At 39.9% G+C, this 25,293-nt stretch overlaps 1 protein-coding gene across 2 annotated transcripts; it reads left to right on the forward strand.

Moving 5' to 3' along the window:
- On the forward strand, window positions 1-24,743 carry CTR9 (CTR9 homolog, Paf1/RNA polymerase II complex component). 2 transcript variants are annotated; one of them, XM_082844800.1, is made up of 25 exons: window positions 1-191; window positions 1,728-1,826; window positions 3,557-3,796; window positions 4,309-4,426; window positions 4,901-4,990; window positions 6,054-6,202; window positions 7,380-7,487; window positions 10,371-10,478; window positions 10,586-10,822; window positions 11,050-11,139; window positions 11,251-11,379; window positions 11,490-11,673; window positions 12,981-13,069; window positions 13,581-13,766; window positions 13,854-13,941; window positions 14,084-14,232; window positions 16,494-16,610; window positions 16,753-16,898; window positions 17,817-17,888; window positions 18,787-18,922; window positions 19,071-19,217; window positions 19,844-20,001; window positions 21,061-21,157; window positions 21,384-21,496; window positions 23,670-24,743. In XM_082844800.1, exons 1-25 carry the CDS (start codon window positions 147-149, stop codon window positions 24,103-24,105), a joined length of 3,531 nt encoding a protein of 1,176 aa, XP_082700926.1. In that variant the 5' UTR covers window positions 1-146; the 3' UTR covers window positions 24,106-24,743. The 2 variants fall into 2 exon arrangements, with proteins under 2 accessions (XP_082700926.1, XP_082700925.1); XM_082844799.1 differs by having other exon boundaries at window positions 11,050-11,379.
- Window positions 24,744-25,293: the final 550 nt, after the last annotated feature.

Consider the following 25,293-nt stretch of genomic DNA (forward strand, 5'->3'; position numbering starts at 1 on the left):
AAGGAAAAGCCCGAGCTTCGGCTGCGCCGCGGGGCGGCAGTCACGACCGGAGCCCGAGCCGCCGCTAGCCTCTGGACGAGCCAGAAGCCAGGAGCACCAGCTGCGGAGCGGCGGGGCCGAACGCCCGCTCGCCTTCTGATCTCGCCATGTCGCGGGGCTCCATTGAGATTCCCCTCCGGGACACTGACGAGGTAAGTGTAGAGAATGGGGGAGGGTGGGGACCTTGAACTTGGAGATCTCCCCCTCCCCCTTTCTCTCGACTTCGTTTCCGAAGCGAGAGCACCCTCTCCCCAGATCCAGCTACCCGGCCGAAGCTCCTATCACGTCTTTCCCCAGCCCCAGCGCCCTCCCAGGCTGGGAACATCAGGTTCGCGCAACCTCGAAGCCACCCGAGAAGGAGTTCTTGAAAGTTCCTCACCAACCTGTCCGTATTTGACAGTACTCTGCTCTTTTCCTAATTCAGGAGCGCAGGGGTGTGACAGTGCCTGATAAAATGTAAGGCACCTCATAGATCGCAGAGGTGGGCGCAGATGTCACTGTGTTCTCTCTGCTACTCAAACTAAGTGTCTCTCCCTGGGAATATATAGGATGTCGCCCTTCCTCCCTTAGAAACTCGAGTATCATGGTGCACCACATCTGCCACACAAGGCTCCATCAACGAAATAGAGACCCCAAGATAATAGCCGCTGCAGTGTGCTGATACAATTAACCCCATTTCCCTTCCTGTCGCCTCTTTTATGGGTGGCCTATGGCTTGTCTGAGTAAAGTCCTCAGAATTGATGTTGTCTCATTCGATATCTCATACTCTTACTTTTGATTGAGGTACAATATTGAGATATGTTTCACTTACTGTAAAATCCAGTGGTTTTTAGTAGTGTAACCATCACCACTATCTAATTCCAGAACATTTTCCTACTGTTACTTTTGTGCCACATTCAGGAGTGTGTGTGACACAAATGATGCCTCCATGATTAGTGTGTACGGTGGCACTCAACTTTGCATTGCCTCTAGGACTGTGCTTCTCAAGTTGTCAGACTGGGACTTCCCTGGTGGCATAGTGGTTAAGAATCCGTCTGCCAATGCAGGGGACACGGGTTCAAGCCCTGGTCCAGGAAGATCCCACATGCTGCGGAGCAACTAAGCCCGTGCGCCACAACTACTGAGCCTGCACTTTAGAGACCGCGAGCCACAGCTGCTGAAGCCCGCATGCCTAGAGCCTGTGCTCTAGGCACAAGAGAAGCCACCGCAAGGAGAAGCCCACGCACACCGCAATGAAGAGTAGACCCCGTTCCCCACATCTAGGGAAAGGCCACGTGCAGCAACAAAAGACCCAATGCAGCCAAAAAAAAAAAAAAAGTTGTCAGACCGAGTCTCAGGGTCTGTGGCCTGAGTCTCTGGGGTGTTTATCTGTACTTTACCTGCATTATACGTTACGCAGGGTTTCCTTTTAGTTTTTTCAGTAAGAAAAGCTTTTGTAGCATTTTATAGTTCTAGTGATTTGAGGACAAATGTCAGCGTTTGTTTGCTATGCTTTAATATTACCATATAACGTATTTGTCATATGCTCCTTAAACGTTTCTTAACGTATGCTTGTTCAGCCCTATTGAAAGTGAACACAAATCCTATGTATAACCATACTGATGTATCTTTAGGAAAGCAGCAGTCAAAGAAGAAATGTGAATTTTAAAAAGAAAAATAAGAGTTAAAACCTACATTTTGTATTTTAGGTCATCGAACTTGACTTCGATCAGTTACCGGAGGGAGATGAAGTTATCAGTATTCTGAAACAGGAACACACACAATTGCACATATGGATTGCTTTGGCGGTGAGTATTCATGTAACAAATATTTTTTATATGTTGACTGGAAAAAATACGTGGTTCTGTTTTCAGTTACAGTAATAGCCAGCTTGGGTGAATGATAGATAGTACCATGTATATGGAACTTAATTGTATTAAAGGCAAGTTTACTAAGTGATGTGTTGGCCTCTGGTAAATTAGTATATGTTGGTGAAAGCAGAATTCATTTAAGTTAAAGAGTACTCTATATTGAGCATTTGATTATTTAGTGATTACTCAGTGAAGACTGGCTTATGGTTTGTAGATAAACTGAGAAAAAACGAGGTGCCACAATTTAAACAATCTAACACCCTCTACCCTCCCCAGCACCAGCTGCATAATGATGTTTCTTTTTTGTGGGAACATTATAGTAAATGATTATGAATAAAATATAGTAAATACTTTGATCATTATTCCTAAGCAAGTTTGTCACAGGTCCCTTTCACATAAAGATATACAGGAGGCCCCTGACCTTGAAGAGTCAGAGAAGTAGATCTGGAATCGGGCTTGTGTCCAGTGCTCAAGCCTAACTCTTTTTTTTTTTTTTTTTTTTTTTAAAGCCTAACTCTTAAAGAGTTTCTTAAGTATGGATTTACAGAGAGAGACTTTCAGTGACAAGCAGTGCCCTCCTGACTTGAAGTGCTAAGTTTTCCTAGTCTTTGGAGAACAAGACATTAATGCTTGTCACATATTTTTTAAAACCAGAAGGGAACTTAGTATTTTTTTAGTACAAATGCCTCCTTTAACAGCACTTACATGAAAATTGAAGTCTTGGAGGGTTAGCATGGAACCTGTAGTAAAATAAATTCATAAAGCATTGTGGGCTGTAGGTTGTTACACTAGAAAGAATGTAGGCTTTGGGATTAGAGAGTCCTTTGTTCAAATTCCAACTCGGCTACTAACTAGACAAATGATCTACCTTCTGAGCCTATTTCCTCATCTAAAATAGGGGGTTGTTAGCACTCACCTTAAGGGTGGTTGTACAGATTAGAGATAATGTATATGAAGCTCCTGGCATTGTTTGTGGCCCACAGTAAGGGGTTAATAAATGGTGGCTATTCCTTTTATTATTAATAAATGAAACAGATACCCAGGGAAGTTATTCAGCAGACCCAAAGTCATAGACAATTTTTGATGGATCTATAACTGGAACCCAAGTTTTCTGTTTGGTATTCTTTATACCCTCTCACTATTGCTTTCTCTCTTGGGCTCTGATTTAGTTTGAAATCAGCTATTGCTAGGTAAGAAGATGGAAGCATTTGTAGTGATTATAATTTTTTAAACAGCTTTATTAGGTATAATTCATCTATAGTAAACTGCACATATTTCATATGTACCATTGAGAATTTTTAGCATATATGTACACCTGTGAAATCATCACCACAATCAAGATAATGAATATATCTATCACCCCTAAACTTTCCTCCCACCTCTCCCTTGCCCCTCCACAGTGCCCAGGCAACCCCTGATCTGCTTTTTGTCACTAAAGATTAGTTTGAGATTTATCCATGTTGTAGCATGTACCCAATAGCTCCTTTTTACTGCCGAGCAGTAGCCATTATACAGATAGACCACAGTTTGTCCATTCACCTTTTGCTCAACAATTTAGTTGTTTCCAGTTTGGGACTATTACACATAAAGCTGCTATAAACATTTGTGTACAACTTTTTGTATTGACATATCCTCCAGTAATTCTAGTTTGATTTTTTACCTTATAGCTGGAATACTACAAGCAAGGAAAAACAGAAGAGTTTGTAAAGTTGTTGGAAGCAGCGCGTATAGATGGCAATTTGGACTATAGAGACCATGAAAAAGACCAGATGACTTGCTTGGATACATTGGCAGCCTATTATGTACAACAGGCTCGGAAGGAGAAGAATAAGGACAACAAGAAAGATCTTATTACACAGGCAACCCTATTGTATACGATGGCAGATAAAATTATTATGTATGATCAGGTAAATTAAATCAGATATCTTTGCATTTATGAAAGGGAAAAAATACCACATGAAAGTAAAATGTGTATAATAGGCAACAGATTTTCTTTCAGTTTTTCTTAAAATAACATAGTTGATAAGAATAGTCAAAAAGAAGGGTTCCTTAATAAAATAGAAATTTCTTTGGTCCTGGTACTGTTGAAGTAATATGGGCAAATTTAGCATGTGAAACTTATCCACATGTTGAGTTGGTAATTCCAACATCCTCAGGTGAACTTCAAGCATATTTTAAGGAGTTTGAACTTTTCTTTTTGTCATCGTTCCTGGCACAGACAACTTGCATTTTGGGATAGTTCCTCAATTTGCAATTAAGAATTGCTTACTGGTAGTTTAAACACATTACAGTGATAAAGGAATTTGTGTGATGATCTGCTTCCTTCCTATATGGTTTTTATTTTCATGTTACACATTTGTGTTAAATTGTGGTTAGTCCTGGATAAAGTCAAGTCTAAGATGATGCATTACTTTTTCAGAACCATTTGTTGGGAAGAGCCTGCTTCTGCCTACTTGAAGGTGACAAAATGGATCAGGCTGATGCACAATTTCATTTCGTACTCAACCAGTCTCCAAATAATATTCCAGCCCTTCTTGGTAAGTCATTTTTGGCAACCATCTTAGGAATCTATATTTTTCATCTGTGCCTAGAATGTATTTCTTTGTTGATGACTCCTTAGTAACTGGGCTGGGCAGCAAAGTAGAAGAGCTTTACCTTATTAAAAATAAAACTATTACAATAGATCATTGTTTCTGTTGAAATTACAGAAATAAGATATATACCAGTTAAGCATAATTTGTTATACACTTCTAAAGCGTCAATAAACAATCTATTTGGACAACTCTAAGCTACTTTAATTATTTTATAACATTTAACATAATATAGTACCGTTCTATTTATAGGCATAGATTAATATACCCTCATGGAAAACAAGTTTAGATATGAAATCATTTTTGCTATTTTCAAGTATTTCTTACTGAGAGATATATTTGATTTAGGTGAGTTAGTAGAGAGCATATGAGACTTGTGTTCTTTAATAAGTGCATGTTTATTTTTAAAAATCATTACAGGTAAAGCTTGCATTTCATTCAACAAGAAGGATTACAGAGGAGCTCTCGCTTACTATAAGAAAGCCTTGCGAACTAACCCAGGATGTCCAGGTAAGAGAAAAACTGTAAGTCTAGGCTGTGTATGATCCAACTTAAAATATTGATATTTGATTCAAAAGCTGCATAGTAGATCATAATATAATCTTTTTGCCCTATACTAGTTTTCTTTCCAAAATCTCATTCATTTAGCAAATTTTGAAGTCAAATGTAAAATGTTTCCAGAAGGAGAGGGTGTCAGTGTCAAATTCTGTTGTTAGGCCAAGTAAAATAGGGAATGAAAGTTGATCATTGGATTTGGCAGCATACAAATCATTAGTGACCTTGATAAAGCAGTTTTACTGGAATGGTGGAGGTGAGATACTCATTAGGGTGGAGTCAAGAGAGAAAAGGGAAGGAAGGGAATTGGGAGGCAGCAAATGTAGATCTCTCAAGGAGTTTTACTATCTAGGGAAGAGTAGGAATGAATTGACAACTGGAAAGGGAAATGGAATCAAGAGGGGATTTTTTTAAGATGCGAGAATGTATATGGATGAGAATGATCTAGTTGAGAGGGAAAATTTGGTGATGTGGGAAAAATAGGGCAGGGTTGCAGGAGCAGTGTCCTTAGATGAGAAGGGGTAGGAACTAGTGAGCAGTGGAGAGGTCATCCTTAGAAACATGGTTGTGTTTTGGCATAGCTTTGGAATTGGGAAGCATTTATAAGCATAGCTCTGCAGATGTGCATGTAGTCAGTCACTATATTTAAGACCTTAATGAAGCTTTTTGTTCTCTGTTTAAAAATTGCTCTTTAAAAATTAGATAATGAAGGTACAGTGTAGCCAGGAGCATTGGAAGACAAGAAAAATACCACTATTATAGGTGTTCTGTTCTATGGTGAGAAAGGTATCCTTGATGAGGGGGTAAGTGTTGGGAGGTGTGAGGGGAGAGTGGTATGCTCTGACCTCCAGTGAAACCAAGTTTGTGATACACCCGAAGATTTTATAGTGTAGTTATATTGAAGTTAATTCTGCGATTTTGCAACTTGTAAATAGAGAATGTTTAAGCATTTAAAAAAATTTTAATCCTAAAAATGCCCTAGTTTGACAAACTGAATGACTTGATTTTATTTTTGTAGCGGAAGTTCGTTTAGGAATGGGCCATTGCTTTGTCAAACTTAACAAATTGGAGAAGGCTCGTCTGGCATTCAGCAGAGCCCTGGAACTCAATTCCAAATGTGTGGGAGCATTGGTGGGACTGGCTGTTCTAGAACTCAACAATAAAGAGGTATGTGAGTGAAAAAACTGTCTAGTTCCTGACTGATTTGTCAGGAATTATATATTGAATTATATTGAATTATATATTCAATATATATTCAATATATTGAATTATATATTCAATATATATTCAATATATTGAATATATATTGAATTATATCTCAACAGAGCTGTTAAAAAATGCAATCTTTTGGAGTCTTTTCTATTATTTGCCTTAGCAGTAAATTATTTAGGACAGTGATATCAAGTATATTTACTACATGCATCCAATTTCAAAGGGCAGGAAATGCTTTCCAGTGGCAGTGTTTCTGCAGTTAAGTTTGTTAAGAAAGCTAAATTCTAAAAGTTTACCTCACTATTTGAATTTATTTTTATTATTTTGTCTTTAATTTTTAAAGATTACTTTCCATTTGCAGTTATTACAAAATCTTACCTATATTCCCCATGTTGTACAGTACATCCTTGAGCCTATCTTACACCCAGTAGTTTGTACCTCCCACTTTCCCACCCCTGTATTGCCCCTCCCCCCTCCCCCCCACTGGTAACCAGTAGTTTATTCTTTATATCTGTGAGGCTGCTTCTTTTTTGTTATATTCACTAGTTTGTTGTATTTTTTAGATTCCACATATAAGTGATATCATACATTATATATCTTTCTCTGACTTACTTCAGTTAGCATAATGCCTTCCAGGTCCATCCATGTTGCTGCAAATGGCAAAATTTCATTCTTTTTTATGGCTGAGTAGTATTCCATTATATATATATATATATACCATATCTTCTTTATCTATTCATCTGTTAATGGATACTTAGGTTGTTTCCATTATCTTGGCAGTTTCCATATCTTGCTATGAACTTTGGGGTGCATGTATCATTTCGAATTAGTGTTTTTGTTTTTTTCAGATATATACCCAGGAGTGGAATTGCTGGGTCATATGGTAGTTCTGTTTTTAGTTTTTTGAGAAACCTTCATACTGTTTCCCACAGTGGCTATGCCAATTTTCATTCTCACCATCACTGTTGGAAATTTTTTAATCCCTGATGAAAGTTAACTAAAACAAGAGCTATATTTTGCTATCTGAACTTAGATTTGTATAATCTTATTTCTTCAACTATAAAGGAAGCTTTGAAAAAGTGCTATTTAAGTAATATTTCACTCAACCCTGCCATCATTGTTTTTCTTTTAGGCTGATTCCATCAAAAATGGTGTCCAACTTCTTTCCAGAGCCTATACTATTGATCCTAGCAACCCTATGGTATTGAACCACTTGGCAAATCACTTTTTCTTCAAAAAGGTAGGAGAAATCATTTATTAAAATTGTTTAATTTTAAATCCTGATTTTTGTTTTTCTGTACTGCAGGTGATACTTTATCTTTTTAACTTGGAAAGAAATTTGAATCAAGAGGTTTTTTTCAAGTTAGAGTTTGGATTAGTATCTGGGGATACTAATTAGTATCTGGGTATGTTTGTTCATTCATTCATTCATTCATTTAATAATTATTGACCCTGTATACTGTACCCAACATTGCGATAGGGATGTGGAGTTCAGTAAGATGTGGTTTCTGTACTCAAGGAGTCATTTCATAGAAAACACAGATATGGGAACAAATGTAAATGTAAAAATAAAGGTCTCTGCCCTGCTGTGGTAAAGAAATGAAAGAGGAAGTGATTAAGGAGAGTTTTCATCACCAAGAATGAGAGAGCTCTTGAACTATGTTTTTAGAAGAAGGTCACTAGGTAGCTGAAAGAAGACAGGCACAGATCTATGAAATGGTCTTAGTAGTTTAGTAAGAGTGTAGCATATGGTGAAATTTTTGCTTGTTTATTTTCACATGTTGATCGTGATGTAATTTTTTAAGTTGCCACTAACTCTGTGGAAGCAGTGGCATTCTAGGTTTCTCAAATACTAAAAGAGTTTTTATATAGTTAGTAAGCATGAGTTTAATCAATCATTTTTAAACCAGGTACTAAATTATACCAAGAACTTTAATTAAAAAACAGTTTAGGTAAGAGTTCACAAAACTGCATCAATCCTTATTAGTAATAGATGCTATGTTGCTGTTATTGTTGCTATTAATATGCATCGTATGCTTGTAAAATGCCAAGTACTGTTAAAAGTGCATGCTATGAATTTATATGTTATTCACAATAGTCCTATGTGGTAGGTAATATTTTCCTCATTTTGTGGATGTAATGGAAGCAAGAGTTAATAGCCTGAGGTCACACAGCTATTCACCATGATGCTTTACTCTCTCTGGCTGTAGAAGCATACTCCCCTTTCATAATGAATTATTAATTAAGCTTTATGCTATAGCTGTTTTAGTACTAAAAGGCAACTACTTAAGGAGAGGATGGAAATGTATCTCATATGTAAATGAAGTGTTACTGTTTAAGATAAAACAGCTACACAAGTTAGTTTGGTTTTTACTGGAAAAACAGCAACAGCACAAAAACAGAGGATGGATGATTCTAAATATTTGAGGGCATATCTAGTAGTCAGTGCTCACAGCAGTTGGGACAGCTTCCTTGAACCAAATGAGAATAATTCAGTTTTTAATTTTCAGTGCTAGTCACCCTTCCACTGCAGAAGATAAAGACTTGCTTCTACTGAGAACAATCAGTATATTCAGAACCTTAAAGATTACATAGGTGACGGACTTCCCTGGTGGCGCAGTGGTTGAGAGTCCACCTGCCGATCCAGGGGACGTGGGATCATGCCCCGGTCCGGGAGGATCCCACATGCTGATGGCTGGGCCCGTGGGCCATGGCCACTGAGCCTGCACGTCCGGAGCCTGTGCTCCACGATGGGAGAGGCCACAGCAGTGAGAGGCCCGCGTACCGCACAAAAAAAAAAAAAAGAAAAGATTACGTAGGTGAAATATGTAAATAACGCCAGTATATTTGGGTGTTACTGAACACCTGATCTGTGATCAGCACTGTGCCAGGTGTCATGAGGTCATCTTGCACTGGATATATGTCTTTAAGGTTTACAGAGCATGTTTACATATGTTTTCTCAGTTTGTCATTACAACAGCCCTAGAAGGTAGGCAGGGTATTTCCATACACTCATTCCAGTGAACAGTATATAAATTAAGCCAGAAGGCTGTGTCATGTAATTAAAAGTGTGGAGTTTGAATCACTTGGTTCAAATTCTGGCATCACCATTGTATATAGTTCTGTTGCTTTGCGCAAATAAACTAATAATTTCCCTAAACTTTAATTGCCTCACTTATAAAATAGTAATAATACCTACTGTATAGGATGTGAGGGATGGTAGTTAGGATTAAATGTAATATGCATATTAAATACTTATATAATGTGAAACACTCATTTCCTGATAAAAGCTGCAATCCCATTATTATTTCTAATGTAAAAAAAAAAAAATGTCAAAAGTGGTCATTGACCAAACAAAAACTCTACTTCAGACCAGATTTCTAGTCAAATGAATAAAACACATTCCTATTAAAACTGGAAAGTTGTTTCTACCCCTGATGTATGAACTCTGACTTTGAGAAACTTGGGAGACTAATCCAAAGGAAAGTCAGGCCTAATAGAAAGGTCATGACCCATGCATTCAAATAGAGCTGAGTACAAGTCCAAGTGCTGGCACTTGCTACCCTCATGTGATAGAACATAGCCTTGGAGTCAGAGAAAAAACAACAACCCACTAAATCGAGATTCTGGCTTTTCACCTTAGATAACAAACTTTATTTCTTTAAGTGTCTATTTTCCCATCAATAAAATGGTAATAATGACACACTTTGCAGGGAGGTTGATTAAGCTTAGAACTAATATAAGTATTATACTTAGCAGAGGGCTTTGGTTATAATAGTTCTCAATAAATTGTAACTGCTTCCATTACTGTTAATAAAGAACTTAACCTCTCTTGGGTTTTCTCATCACAAAAATAGGGACTAATGCCTCAAAGAATTGTTGTGGGGATTAAATGAAGTAATAGTACTGGGGAAATGTTAAGTACTGTACAACTGTTAGTTCCCATCTTCCCTGAATTTATCAGGAAGGGGAATGAGGAAAATGATTTGTAATTCTGGATACAGTGCTGCTATTGTTCATTCAATGAACAAATTTTAAAAGTGAAATTTGGGGAAGCCTTATGACTGAGACTGGTAGAGTTGTTTGGGTTCACTCAGTTGAGTTTTGGATCTTCCTTGTTCAGGATTACAGTAAAGTCCAGCACTTGGCTCTCCATGCATTCCATAATACAGAAGTGGAGGCCATGCAAGCAGAAAGTTGCTATCAGTTGGCTAGATCATTCCACGTCCAGGTAAGTTAACTTTACACCCTCTCTAAATATCTAATTCTTTAATGGTTTTCCAAATCATTTAAAAACTTTTGTACATATTGTTGGCCTTGTTTTATTTCATTTTTTAGGAAGATTATGACCAAGCTTTCCAGTACTACTATCAAGCCACACAGTTTGCCTCATCCTCTTTTGTGCTGCCTTTTTTTGGTTTGGGACAAATGTACATTTATCGAGGTGACAAAGAGAATGCATCTCAGTGCTTTGAGAAAGTCTTGAAAGCTTATCCTAATAATTATGAGACTATGAAAATTCTTGGCTCTCTATATGCCGCCTCAGAAGACCAAGAAAAACGAGATATCGCCAAGGTATGTTTTAAATATCTAAAAATTTTATTTTCTGTTAGCTATCTCTAGATGCGTGTTCCTCATTTCTTGTTATCGCTGGTAGAAATATGATGGACACAGTTTTGTTAGCTGAGTTTGTTGTAGTCGAACTAACATTTGACTTATCAAACAGGGTAGAGTAGCCACCACATTTGAATGTCATACCCTAGAGTTGGAATGCTTTAGCTTAATGATCTCTTTCATCCCAGGGCCATTTGAAGAAGGTCACAGAACAGTATCCTGATGACGTTGAAGCTTGGATTGAGTTGGCACAAATCTTAGAACAGACCGATATACAGGTATTTAGCCATGTTTTCCATCTGCTACCTGATGTGTTTTTGGTAAGCCTAATGCAGTGTTTCTCTTCCTCTCATTTTCACTTACACTTTCTGTCCACCATGAAAATACAGGGTGCCCTGTCAGCCTATGGAACAGCGACACGGATCCTTCAGGAGAAAGTGCAGGCTGATGTCCCCCCAGAGATTCTGAATAACGTGGGTGCCCTCCATTTCAGGCTTGGAAATCTGGGAGAGGCAAAGGTAGGAACGTAGAAATATTCCCTTCTTTTATACTATCAAGTTCAATGCACACTTTTTCCTATGTATCAACCAAGTCTTTTAACAATGTAATTTTCTTTTCTTTCTCCTAGAAATACTTTTTGGCATCATTGGATCGTGCAAAGGCAGAAGCTGAGCATGATGAACATTATTACAATGCCATTTCTGTTACAACATCATACAATTTAGCCAGGCTGTATGAGGCGATGTGTGAATTCCATGAAGCAGAAAAACTATATAAAAACATCTTACGGGAACATCCTAATTATGTTGACTGTAGGAATTTTAAACTTTTTTTGTGTGTATTAAAATGTCCACAACAGCAGCAAAAAATTTAGCCTGAAAAAAATCTTTCTTAGAACCAGTAGTAAACAGTTTTAGGAAATTCCCTTGCGGTCCAGTGGTTTAGAATTCCATGCTTCCACTACAGGGAGCCTGGATTCGATCCCTGGTCAGGGAACTAAGATCCTGTAAGCCCCACAGTGCAGCTGCGGTGCGACCAAAGAAAAAAGTTCAACAGTTTTGAAGGTTATATGCCTGCCCCCTTTTCTTCAAGGCAAATTTGTGGCCTTAAAAAAAAAAAAGAAAAAAAGATGCAGCTTCAGTTAAATTTATGCTAGAAACAAAAAGAAACAACTAAAAACCAGTTGGACCATATTTTGTAGACTAGGCCATCTTCAGTGGGTCAGCTACCTTTATTAGGCTTTTAACAACTCCTTGGCATATTTGGTGATGGGTTTATCTTTATGATGGGTCCTGCTTTGAATTCATATAAACATTTTGCAATGTTTATAATAGAAAGAACAGTGCTTTTCCTGGAAATAATTATTACTAAAAATGTCCTACCTTGAGTTTTTACAACCTAGACAATGTGAAATTTGGTAGGTTTTTAACTAAAAGTATTTTATATGCTGTATTTCCCTTAAAAGAACCTAAAGCTATGAGGTTTTGACTCTGGTCAAATTAGGGGCTACCAATTTGGCCCCTGTCGTACTGTTATGGATGCAAAAGTGATTTAAAATAAATAAGATTTTAGTTGAATGTCAGGCTAAATTTGAACTGAGTTGATAGGCAGTAGTAAGCCATTGTTGTTTCCTGGAGAGAGTGACATTTTTTGGAGAAAATAACAACATTTGTATGGCACTTTTTTTATTTAAGTGGAAGAGCTGCAGTTAGAGCCCAGGTTTTCTAACCAGTAATCCCTAGTAGTCTGTGCTTTCACTGTAGTGCCATATGCCAAGCACAGTGCTGTGCATCAGAGAGAAATTGGAAACAGAACAATGCTAAGCTTTTAAAATAACTTAACTTGAGATGATGACTTGGTCCAGGGTGCTAGCCTGGGGAATGGAATGGAAGAGATAATCTGAGATTTCAAACAGGAAGACTTGATGGTGGCAGAGTTGCTCTTCAATTTATTAGGTTATTAATTAGCTATATTGATGCTTGATATAGTTTCACCTGTGGGACTTTTCTGTTCATTATTAATGTATTAATGAAAAACAATTGTTTCAAAAGTATGACTTTAAAATTATGATTCTACTTTACAGCTAATATTTTAAACATGAAAACTTGTATATTTTCAGGCTATCTGCGCCTAGGAGCCATGGCTAGAGATAAAGGAAATTTTTATGAGGCTTCAGATTGGTTTAAGGAAGCTCTTCAGATTAATCAGGTTGGTAATATTAACTCTTAGATTTGAAAAATAATTATTTCACCATTTCCCCCCAGTAAATCAATTTTTCCTTTTAATGGCTATCATATTTCTAGACTTGGCATCTCCCTGTTTTTTTCATTTACTTGTTAAAGATACTAAAGGGTATAGAAGTCATCTGAACATTTTGATTGTGGCCCACGATAAGAAATAGATTTCACACTACAGCCTAGTACATACACACATGTGTATACAGACAACTGAAATCAAAGTTTTACAAATCATTTTGTGCTCTTTCCATAGGCAGTACATTGACATTTTTACTGTATTCCATTCTGTTGCATTTCTTATGGTGATAACTAAACACTAAATTGATGTTACAAGTCACTGATCCATCTCAACTCTCAGTTTGAAAAACACTGTTGTAAATGTAGCTTGTAAACCTCTCCAGTAATCAGCTGTTGTGGAAAGATGATTGATCTCTCTGAATCCAAATTACAGATTTTGCTTCTTTTTATACATGTGTTTTTAGGACCATCCGGATGCTTGGTCTTTGATTGGTAATCTTCATTTGGCAAAACAAGAATGGGGTCCAGGCCAGAAGAAATTCGAGAGGATATTAAAACAACCAGCTACTCAGAGTGACACTTATTCTATGCTAGCCCTTGGCAACGTCTGGCTCCAAACTTTGCATCAGCCCACCCGAGATAGAGAAAAGGTAATCTTTTTTCATCTCTTTAAAACAAAATTGATACTTATTTGATTCTTGTTTGAATTTTTTTATAATGTTTGTATCTTTTTATAGGAAAAGCGTCATCAAGATCGTGCTCTGGCCATCTACAAACAAGTACTCAGAAATGATGCAAAGAATCTGTATGCTGCTAATGGCATAGGTAATTATACAGTTTGGATATCCATAATAATTTGTGAAATGAATGCTTTTGGAGGGATGTTTGCAGATCAGAATTTCTCTCTAGTTGTTTTTCTGGCTACAATTAGAAAATTCTAATTCTGTGAACCTTTTTATAACTTTAGGAGCTGTTTTGGCCCACAAAGGATATTTCCGTGAAGCTCGTGATGTATTTGCCCAAGTAAGAGAAGCAACGGCAGATATCAGTGATGTGTGGTTGAACCTAGCACACATCTACGTGGAACAAAAGCAATATATCAGCGCCGTTCAGATGGTAATGTCTTATTTTTCAAGATATTTTTATTTTGTGTTCATTGTTGAGCACTTGTTTCCTTAACCATTCTGGTCCTGCCTTGGAGGTGGGTGCTATCTCTTACGACACTGTGTCTATTCAGAGGCTTATAATTATATATGGCTAAGGCCAGTCTTTGGTGTCCAGACAGAGATGTGAGTCCTGGTTCCACCTCTAATTGCATGTCTTGGACAAAGGACATCTTCTCTGAGCCAGTTTTCATATCTATAAAACAGAAATAATTGTACCTTAGTCTCATAGAATTTTTTGAGCATCCAGAATGAAAAATACTTGGCACCATACTTGGCACTAGTTTGCCTCGCATAGCAGTAAGTACCCAGAAGTTAGTGGGATTTAATATCCGTTTGCTTGTTTTACCCTCTTACTTCTCAGATGAGAGAACTGAGTTTCAGGAAGGTTAAATTACACTTAAAATGAAACTCCATGGGGATAAGTTTTCATGGTTATAGAATTATTTTTTTTAATTTATTTATTTTTGGCTGCATTGGGTCTTTGTTGCTGTGCGCAGGCTTTCTCTAGTTGTGGCAAGCGGAGGCTACTCTTCGTTGCAGTGTGTGGGCTTCTCGTTGCAGTGGCTTCTCTTGTTGCAGAGCACGGGCTCTAGGCGTGTGGGCTTCAGTAGCTGTGGCATGTGGGCTCAGCAGTTGTGGTGCACGGGCTCAGTTGCTCCGTGGCATGTGGAATCTTCCCGGATCCGAGCTCGAACCCGTGTCTCCTGAATTGGCAGGCGGATTCTTAACTACTGCACCACCAGGAGAGCCTATGGCTGTAGAATTTTATTATGCTTTTCATATTTGTTGATTACTTGAACTTGAAGTAAAAGAGTCGTGCTTAGCATCTTTTGCATAGTAAAAAGTAAAAATGCTCTTATGGGGGAATTATTATGGTCAGAAAAAACAGGTTTCTGACCAAAGTTAGAAGACAGGCTCTGGACTTCCCTGGTGGCACAGTGGTTAAGAATCTGCCTGCCAATTCAGGGAACACTGGTTCGAGCCCTGGTCTGAGAAGATCCCACACACCGCGGAGCAACTAAGCCTGTGAGCCACAACTACTGAGCCTGCACCCTAGAGCCCGCGAGCCACAACTACTGAAGCCTGCACGCCTAGAGCCCACGCTCCACAACAAGAGAAGCCACCACAATGAGAAGCCCACGCACTGCAACCAAGAGTAGCCCCCTCGGGCTTCCCTGGTGGCGCAGTGGTTGAGAGTCTGCCTGCCGATGCAGGGGATACGAGTTCGTGCCCCGGTCCAGGAAGATCCCACATGCCATGGAGCAGCTGGGCCTGTGAGCCATGGCCGCTGGGCCTGCGCGTCCGGAGCCTGTGCTCCGCAACGGGAGAGGCCACAACCGTGAGAGGCCCGCATAGTGCAAAAAAAAAAAAAAAGAGTAGCCCCCTCTTGCTACAACTAGAGAAAGCCCACGTGCAGCAAGGAAGACCCAGCGCAGCCAAAAATAAATAAATTTATTTTTTTTAAAAAAAGAAGATAGGTTCTGGGAACTGGTTAACCATTTTTCTAAAAAGGATGGGTATTATTGTATTCAGAATATTGGAAAGGTCCTGGTCACAGGGACTTACAGAACCCAGATTGCATATGGTAGTCTCAGAGGTTGTGTTTTTGGAGGTGGGCCTTCTTGATCTGCAAATTAATTTCTAGGGATATTCAGGGAAAAACCGTCTAACAATCTTCCACAAAAAAGAACTTACCTATGATAAGATGTGTTCCATGGTCAGAAAGTGATATGTTCACAGCAAAATTAATACCAGTATTGCTATATTGGTTTTACTAAGAAATTAACAGCAAGAACAGTGAGATTTATCATTCTCATTGCCAGTAGTTTCCACCAGTCCTAAAGAAAGGTGGTAGAGCACCTTAGGAGCCAGGTGTATGACTTCTAATAAGTTGTCAGTGAGCCTGTTCTAGATAGTATTGCTGAAGATACCAAAAAAAGACCTTCCAATCTGTTTAACCTTTCAGTGTTGGTCGAAATTTCAAATGGAAAAACTATTTCTAGTATGTAATTTTTCTTGCCAGGTTTTTATGTTGTGAAAAATGTATGCTGGTGAGTGTAAAATATCGTTCTCAAATTAGTCTCTGAAAATAACCATTCAAAAGACAAAATACCTTTTCACATAGCTTTAAAATCGCTTGAAATTTTGTCACAAAATGACAATATCATTTAATCTTTGTTGTGTTTTAATTAACGTTTTCTTTTATTGTAGTATGAAAACTGCCTCAGAAAGTTCTATAAGCACCAGAACACTGAAGTTGTGCTCTATTTGGCCCGGGCTCTCTTCAAGTGTGGCAAGTTACAGGAATGCAAACAGACTCTGCTGAAGGTAAAAAAGAGAACTCAATTCTATGCTGCATTGCATTTTTTATCCTGTTTTACGCATGCTTACACACCTAACACTCTATTCGACTAAAATCCTTTCCATGTCATTATACCATACGAAAGATTTGCTTTGTTTTTGTTAATAGGCTAGACACGTGGCACCCAGTGATACAGTTCTTATGTTTAATGTGGCCTTGGTCCTGCAAAGATTAGCTACCTCTGTCCTGAAAGATGAAAAGAGTAATCTGAAGGAAGTACTCAATGCTGTGAAAGAACTGGAGCTTGCACACAGGTAAGATTTTGTAGGAACAACCTTTGAAATGCTTTGTTTCTTTAAACCCACATGGCTCAAAAGAGAATCATTCTCTATTAGAATCATTCCAGCGATTTTTAAGCCAAAGCAGACAGCTTCCGCCAGGTGGCATCCAACCGTAGCCAGGATCCTGCTAGAATTGGATCATGTAGTCCGACCCCTAGAACTGGCTGGCTGGCTTTGCAAACTTGCCCTAGGTTTTTCATTGACCTGTCAATAATATGACCCAGCATTTTACACACTAGAAATTTTTAGACTCCACTTACGCTGGTTTTACTTGTTATACTAGTGACTTTTTATGTGATATTAGTTTTACTTAAGCTGAGATTAAGACCTTTCCTCTTAAATATTGAATAAATTTATTCAGCTCAGCTCAAAATTTATGTAACCTTACAGTACTTATTTAGTAATTCAGTGTATGGTAAAATTAAAACCTGACATCTCTTCAGGTTTTGTCCAGCCTTATTTGAATTCTTGTTTAATTATTCCTTGCCTTGTCTAGTAGATTGTAAGTGCTTTCATGGCTTAAGCCTCCTAACCTCCATGCTGACATATTTAGTAAATTTGGTGTTTAGTAAATATTCATTGCTGGAATTGATTTTTGGTGGTTTGTGAATTTACTGATACCGTTAACTGTAACTTTATCATCAAGAACTTACTAATATTGAGTGGTATATTGATGAGGGTCTTTTTTTAAGTGAGTTGTATATATATTTTTCCTATTGAGATAACAGCCCTTCATGAATACATTCATTTAAGTATTAAGTATTCATTAAGTTTCAATCAGTATGTAAGCCTCCTCTCAGACTGTTTTTTTAAGAACAGATTAAAAATCTAAAGGGTCTATTTCATTAATTTTTTTTTAAGTAAAGTATTTTATTTTCTCATTCTATTTAGATATTTCAGTTACTTGAGTAAAGTTGGAGATAAAATGAGATTTGATTTGGCCCTCGCTGCTACAGAAGCCAGGTAATATACTATTTATGGAAGGTGACTCTGGGTGAGGCAGTGATAGCAGTGTGGACTGGGAGAGTGACACAGTAGTGAATGGGTTTCTGACCTTCCAGAGGTCAGTCTTTCACACTCCTCTCTGGGACACTTCAACCTGGACCAAGGCTTTTTCCTAAGGGTCCTTTCAGGGAATATGGCAAAGTTCAAGTACTTAAGTTGTATGGGAAAATACTTTTCTATTTCACTAATGTCAGCTATGTAGTCAGAATCAAGACACGATTCCTGAATCTGTCACATGTAAAGATAGTGTTGGGAATCTTTTTAGCTGTGCTTTGGGAGGACGGTTATAATTTGCAAACTTAACATAGTTGACAGTATTGGCTTCTGAGAAACTAAGTTAATTTTCCTAATTAAGACTCCCTGGTGGTGCAGCAGTTAAGAATCCGCCTGCCAGTGCAGGGGACACAGGTTCGATCCCTGGTCTGGGAAGATCCCACATGCCGCGGAGCAACTAAGCCCATGTGCCACAACTGCTGAGCCCGTGAGCCACAACTACTGAGCCCACATGCCACAGCTACTGAAGCCCACGTGCCTAGAGCCCATGTTCCACAAGAGAAACCACTGCAATGAGAAACCCGCGCACCACAACGAATAGTAGCCCCTGCTCGCCACAACTAGAGAAAGCCTGCGCACAGCAACGAAGACCCAAAGCAGCCAAAAAAATAAGATAAAATAAAAATTAAAAAAAAGAAAAGGGCTGAAGAATTTAAAAAAAAAAAAAGACTTCCCATAGGTATCACCTAATGATCCTGCTTCAAACTTTTAAATGTGTGTAAGGAATACAGATGCTCTATGAGTTTTTTAATAAAAAGTATACTAGCTACATACATATTTCTCTAAATTTGGATTGTTCTAGGCAATGCTCTGACTTACTGAGCCAGGCCCAGTACCACGTGGCCAGGGCGCGCAAACAGGACGAAGAAGAAAGGGAATTGCGGGCCAAACAAGAACAAGAGAAAGAACTGTTAAGGCAGAAACTTCTCAAAGAACAGGTATGTATTGTGTTTGCAGTTATATTAGAATTAAAGGTGTACATACATACACTTTGCATGTTAAAAAAGAAGTTCTGATGGTAGCCATGATTTTTTTCTGTCATAAGAACATTGTGATGAGGTTTTTTCCTACTCTTTTTCCTCATAGGAAGAGAAACGTCTCAGAGAAAAAGAAGAGCAAAAGAAACTTTTGGAACAGCGGGCCCAGTACGTAGAGAAGACCAAAAATATTCTTATGTTTACTGGAGAGACTGAAGCAACAAAAGAAAAGAAAAGAGGTGGCAGTGGTGGACGGGTAAGATATGACTCCAGTTAGAAACGAAGCTAATTGGTTAAATTCACTCAGTACTTAGTCCTGAGCTTTGGCTTCCTCCTTTGCTAAAAGTTAGTTTTCCAACAGAGACTGCTTTAAATGGTATCCAGTATTTAGAAATGCATTTCACTGTTAGCTGAGTACAGTTTACCTTGTAGCAACTTTGTAGCTGATGATTTTTGCTATTTGAGGCATTCATCCCTATTAGAAGTTTTTAAAGTATGGGCCTCACCATGCACTTCTTCCACGTGACTTAGAGCAGCGGTCCCCAACCTTTTTGGCAGCAGGGACCGGTTTCGTGGAAGACAATTTTTCCATGGATGGTGGCAGTGGGGAGGGGTTGGGGGGAGGTGTTGGTTCAGGCGGTAATGCGAGCGATGGGGAGCAGTGGGGAGCGGCAGATGAAGCTTCGCTCGCTCGCCCGCCGCTCACCTCCTGCTCTGCGGCCCGGTTCCTAACAGGCCATGGACCAGTACTGGGCCATGGCCCAGGGGTCGGAGACCTCTGACTTAGAGGACTGATGGGAAGTGGCCTCTTTCATACCTTAGCATTCCACCCACATTCCACCAGCCAGGAAAGCAATGACTGTGGTCTTGTTTGGGTTTCAGCGGTCCAAGAAGGGAGGAGAGTTTGATGAGTTTGTCAACGATGACACCGATGATGACCTGCCTATATCCAAAAAGAAGAAGAGAAGGAAGGGCAGTGGTAGTGAGCAAGAAGGCGAGGAGGAGGAGGGTGGCGAGAGAAAGAAGAAGAAGAGGAGAAGGTAGTGTCATGGAATAACCTTTTAAATCACCTGGGTTTTAAACCACCTCATGAAAGTGGCAAAAGACCTTTCACCTTCTGAATCTTAGGTTTAGAATCTGTGAACACCTATTTATCACTTGATCCCCCCAGACAGGGAAGCCTTTCATTCCCCCATTTCCTACTTTAATCCTAAAATGGGCCCCACTACCAAATTCCCGGCGTGCTTGGAGTCTCCACACATGTCCACAGCTTTCCTTCTGAGTGCTCCGAGTCAGTCAATAATTGCCTTTCTTATGACTGAAAATTGCAATATTTATTGGAAAATCTATGCAGTTTAGGATGAGAAACGTTAGTGTGTCCACACTGACTGTCCATCTTTGAAATCTTAGAAAAGCCACTGAGCTTCAGTTTCCTCTCTGTAAAGTAGCGATGGCCCACCTCCTGGTTTTACAGGATGTACAAAATGTGAATTTATGTGAAAGAAGGGCCTTTTAATCCTCCTAGTGCCATCCGCTGTTAGGATAAGTGGTGCCCTGCCCCCCTCTCACCTGGAAGTGCCCCTAAGCTGTCTGTTCCTCTCATGGTGCTTCTGTGTCCGGGAACCTCCAGTGTTAGCTAGACCTGTTCTTTCCAACCCATGTCTGGCTCTGCTTGTGGAATTCATTCAGACCTGTGGAATTGAAGCTGTGGCTGGATATTAGCAGGCCTGGGATGAGTAGTTGGAAGGGAAGAAAGAGGAGGGGAAGGAGGTTGAGTCTGGAGCCTGGGTCTTTTCTCACATCTTCTGTCACTCACCAAGGGCAAGATTCAAGCTCATCTTAGATTAGTAAGAGGGCTTAAAAGTGACTCAGTTAGTCAGCAGACATGGCATAAATACAGTTTTTGCAGACTCCCGAGCCATGTGCAGCAAGAGTAAGTTGTGGTCTCTGCCCTTGAGGGGTGTACAGTCTGCTCGAGGCCAGCCCCTGTAAAGAAGGGTGTTCAAAATGACTAATACTGTTTGAATGGCACAGAAGTCTTGGGTTTTATAGGCACGAGTGAATCTTGACAGACTTTCTCTTGGTGTTCACTATTTTAGACCTCCGAAGGGAGATGAAGGATCTGATGATGATGAAACAGAAAATGGCCCCAAATCGAAAAAGCGCCGTCTACCAAAAGCAGAGAAGAAGAAGGCTGTAAGTGTCCAGCTCTGTGGTTTTCATCCCCAGTAGGCATCAAAGACTGCGGTACTCTAGAATACATTCTTCCCCTGCAGTGTCTTCAAGCACAGGCACTTGTTTTTGAAGTTTGTTGGTTGCAGTTTGATTGTATCAGTATCACTGCAGTGCAAACCCAATTTAACAAGACATCCTAACATAAAGAGTCTTGACTAATCTATTACGTTTGATCTTCTTTCTTCAGCCCAAGCCAGAACGTCTGCCTCCTTCAATGAAGGGAAAAATAAAATCCAAAGCCATAATATCATCAAGTGACGATTCATCTGATGAAGATAAACTGAAAATTGCTGATGAAGGGTAGGAAGTTTTCACTTATGTTCTCCTGGTGAAGGATAACCAAGAGTGGCCACTGTGCCAAAGCGCCATCTCTGCAGCTTCTTAGAATCCTAGAGCAGGAAGAAGCCTGAGCACACATCTCGTTCCAGTCTTGTCATTTTGTCCTACTAAATGTTTGTCCCTTAAAGAAGGAAACCTATTTTGAAATCTCATTTCTTCGTGAATATTAGCTGAAATTTTCTATCATTTTGCTACACTGCCATTGACTGGCTTAAAGTATTAAGAGTAGCCTGATCTTGGTCACAGGGAGAAAGGGACTTTCTTGACCATTTCCTCCCTTGTCAGGCAGGGATGACTCAGCACTGCCTGCTCTATGGAGGGCTTATCGTAGACTCCTCTAGCTCACAGCCTACTTGGTGAAACAATATTCTGTTTTACTTGTACTGAACTTGCCCCTCAAGCTCTGCATTTGGATTCCTAGACTAAGACTCTTAATACCATACTATGCTGGGTTCTTCTGACAGCCATCATTTCATTCATTCATTCAACAGACATTTGAACATCCATGCTATGAGATAGCAAGCTGAGAGCTGGGGTTGCAGAGGATAAAGACATCGACCCTGCCCCCAGGGAATTTGTACTTTCGAGACAGTGGAGAATGACAAATAAACCAAAACTACATTACAGTGGGAAAAGGGTTATCACTTATATTTTGCATTTATTGCTCTTCAGTGACCACATGTAATCTGGAGTTTAGGTAGTGGGGGGAATTATTGAGGTGTTTTTTTGTGGAAGAAAGGCTGTTTAAGTCTTAGAAGAAGAATAGAGAGTCCTAATCAACTGTACTTCAATAAAAAATAAAAATAATAAGAATTTTTAAAAAAATAAAAGGAAGAGAGAGTCTTGGTTGGTTAGAGGTGAGGCAGGGGTGAGAGGTTAGCATGTCGAAGGGGCTAAGGGTCCTGGTGCAGGGCTGGTCTGGTAGGGTAAAGCGTCTGTAAAGATCTGCAGTTCCCTTTTTCTCTGAAGATGCTGGTTGACACAGATTTGGATTGCTTTTCCCTAAAACACTGTTTCACCCTTGCCCACAGTGTTACCCTGGTCCACTGATTACAGAGTGTTGGTTAGACCTTAATGAAGTGTTTGCTTATTTGGCCAGATGGAATGGAGTGAATTAGATCCCGGGGCCCACTGGCCCTTAGCGTGTATACAGAATGAGTTATGTGATGTGTGTCTAGGTTTCTTCTTTCGGATGTAAGCACAAAGAGCCTTTCTTCAGTCTACAGGGATGTTTTCATTTCTAGGGAGAGTAGTATGTTTCACCTCCCTCACCTTTCTTAGACTGACCCTGTGGGATTTAATATTCCTTTCTTGGAGTATCTGTTCTGAAAACCAAAACTAAGGAATATGCCCGAGGAGAAGCATGTCCTCCTCTCCACAGCTCTGGTGGGGGAGCAGTTGTGACAGTGGTGAAGGGAATGTTCTTTCCTCCAAGAAGCCAAGATTCCCTGGGTGCCACTGCACCCCCAAGCATTAGCACAGGTCTCCTGCCCTTAACATCTGATAAGTAGAGAGGGAACTCTGGCAAAAGTACACAAACAAGCTGCAGAACCTTTTTATTTAGCCCCAGTTTCCTATGTTGAGTAGGTCTAGTCGTGGCGGAGGGCACCGGAGCAGAAGCAGATCCTGGGACAGAAAGGGTGACTTTGCTCCTCAGCGATCTTCTAGCACAGATGGCAGTGGCGCAGAGGAGCTTCCCTCCCAGCCAGCCTTGGGACAGAGTGCATTCTTCAGAGTCTCTGCAGCCCAGTGAGGTCCCGGGTTGCACCTCTGCCGCTGTGTATTGGTTTATAAAGATAAATAAATGTATCCCTTCTTTTTCATAATTTTACGTACGAAATTGAGAAATGCTTCATTCTGATGAAGGGTGCCTGGGATGACCAGTGCGGTCACCCTTCACTGTCTATGTTCTGTCTCAGAGCTAAAGTGCCTTATTCTTTTTAACTTTTTAATCTCTCTTAATAACCCTATCACATTTACAAAAAAGCACACCAAAGGATAGCACAAAACGAACACCTGTGTCAACAGCGATCCGGTCAAGACATCAAATGCCCTTCTTTTTTCAAGCGCATTCCCGGTTTGTCGAGGCTCCCTTGGCCAGAACCCTGGTCTAACGAGCGTTTGTCTTTGCCAGACATCCCCGCAACAGCGACAGCGACTCCGACGAGGGCCAGCGGCGGAAGACGGGCGCCTCCTCGGAGGAGAGCGACTCCGACGAGAACCAGAACAAGTCCGGCAGCGAGGCCGGCAGCCCCCGGCGGCCCCGGAGGCAGCACTCAGATGAGGACTCAGACAGCGACCAGCCGACCAGAAATCGCAGGCCCTCGGGCTCCGAACAGTCTGACAACGAATCCCTGCAGTCCGGGCGGAGCCGCTCGGGGGGCTCTGAGATGGACTCTCAGCCCGCGTCCCCCAGCGCCGAGTCGGACCACTACTCCGAGAGAGCATCTGACAACGAGGGGTCCGGCCGAGGCTCCGGCAGAGGCTCCGGCAATGAATCCGAACCCGAGGGATCCAACAACGAGGCCTCGGATCAGGGCTCAGAACGTGGTTCAGATGATAGCGACTAGGCTTTATTTCATGAATAAGCTTCATCTCCGCAGGAAACTTTTTTAATATATGAAAGCTGTGATAAAAACATTTCAGGTGTTTGGTCAAACAGTGGTGGATTTTTCTTAAGGCAATTTTTTTCTCCTATCCATTTGTATGTTACTATGTCCCAAAAGATGTTTCCCTTGCGAGAGTCCAATATTTGAGTCTCTTGAGAAAAAGGTGACTATTCTTTATTATGGTACAGTTCCACCTATCATATGTGAAAACCCCAGGAAGATAAACCCACATGCTGAACCATTCCTCCCGAGATTTGACTGAAACTGTGGCAGATGTCTCATCTTCTTTGTGTGTTAAGCAGCATATTATTAGGACTTTTATTGCAATCTTTTACCAAGTGGTGTGAGGAACTTGGTATTAATGTCTTTGTTCCATTTCAAGTTTAGATCAGGAATATTTTTATTTTCTGGAGGAAGAGGTATCTACTGTATAATTGCACCAAAGTACAAATGAAAGGAATGTTTTCTTCAATAGTGTAATACTGCAGCCATGTAGATAAAACGAGAAATATATCATTTGTTAGGTTGAGTAAGATGTGGAAAAATGCTTTTCTGTTAGTAGTATGCAAAGACCTACCTAAGCCACATAATAAAATTCTTTTACCAACTTTTATGTGTAACTTTGTGTCATTTTTTTTTTTGCTCAGTACATTTGTATATGAAAATTTAGCATCTATAAAAATATGCAAATATTTGGAAGAAACTGAGCTAAGCTGGAGGTTGTTTACTCAAAAGTTTTATAATTCATTTTTTTAACATCTTTATTGGATTATAATTGCTTTACAATGTTGTGTTAGTTTCTGCTTTATAACAAAGTGAATCAGTTCTATGTATATGTATATCCCCATATCCCCTCCCTCTTATGTCTCCCTCCCACCCTCCCTATCCCACCCCTCTAGGTGGTCACAAAGCACCAAGCTGCTCTCCCTGTGCTATGCAGCTGCTTCCCACTAGCTACCTATTTTACATTTGGTAGTGTATATATGTCCATGCTACTCTCTCACTTCGTCCCAGCTTACCCATCCCCCCTCCCCGTGTCCTCAAGTCCATTCTCTATGTCTGCGTCTTTATTCCTGTCCTGCCCCTAAGTTCTTCAGAACCTTTTTTTTTTTTTTTTTAGATTCCATATACATGTGTTAGCATATGGTA

This window comes from Leucopleurus acutus (assembly GCF_964270905.1).
Source record: "Leucopleurus acutus genome assembly, chromosome: 8".
NCBI classification, from domain to species: domain Eukaryota; kingdom Metazoa; phylum Chordata; class Mammalia; order Artiodactyla; family Delphinidae; genus Leucopleurus; species Leucopleurus acutus.

What these genes read in the sequence shown, in the direction of transcription:
- CTR9 (XM_082844799.1), top strand. Translation starts at nt 147, where the DNA reads ATGTCGCGGGGCTCCATTGAGATTCCCCTCCGGGACACTGACGAG. An exon ending in ACATATGGATTGCTTTGGCG is followed by an intron (nt 1,827 to 3,556) that starts GTGAGTATTCAT and finishes TTTACCTTATAG; the next exon opens with CTGGAATACTACAAGCAAGG. An exon ending in GAGGTGGCAGTGGTGGACGG is followed by an intron (nt 19,218 to 19,843) that starts GTAAGATATGAC and finishes TTTGGGTTTCAG; the next exon opens with CGGTCCAAGAAGGGAGGAGA.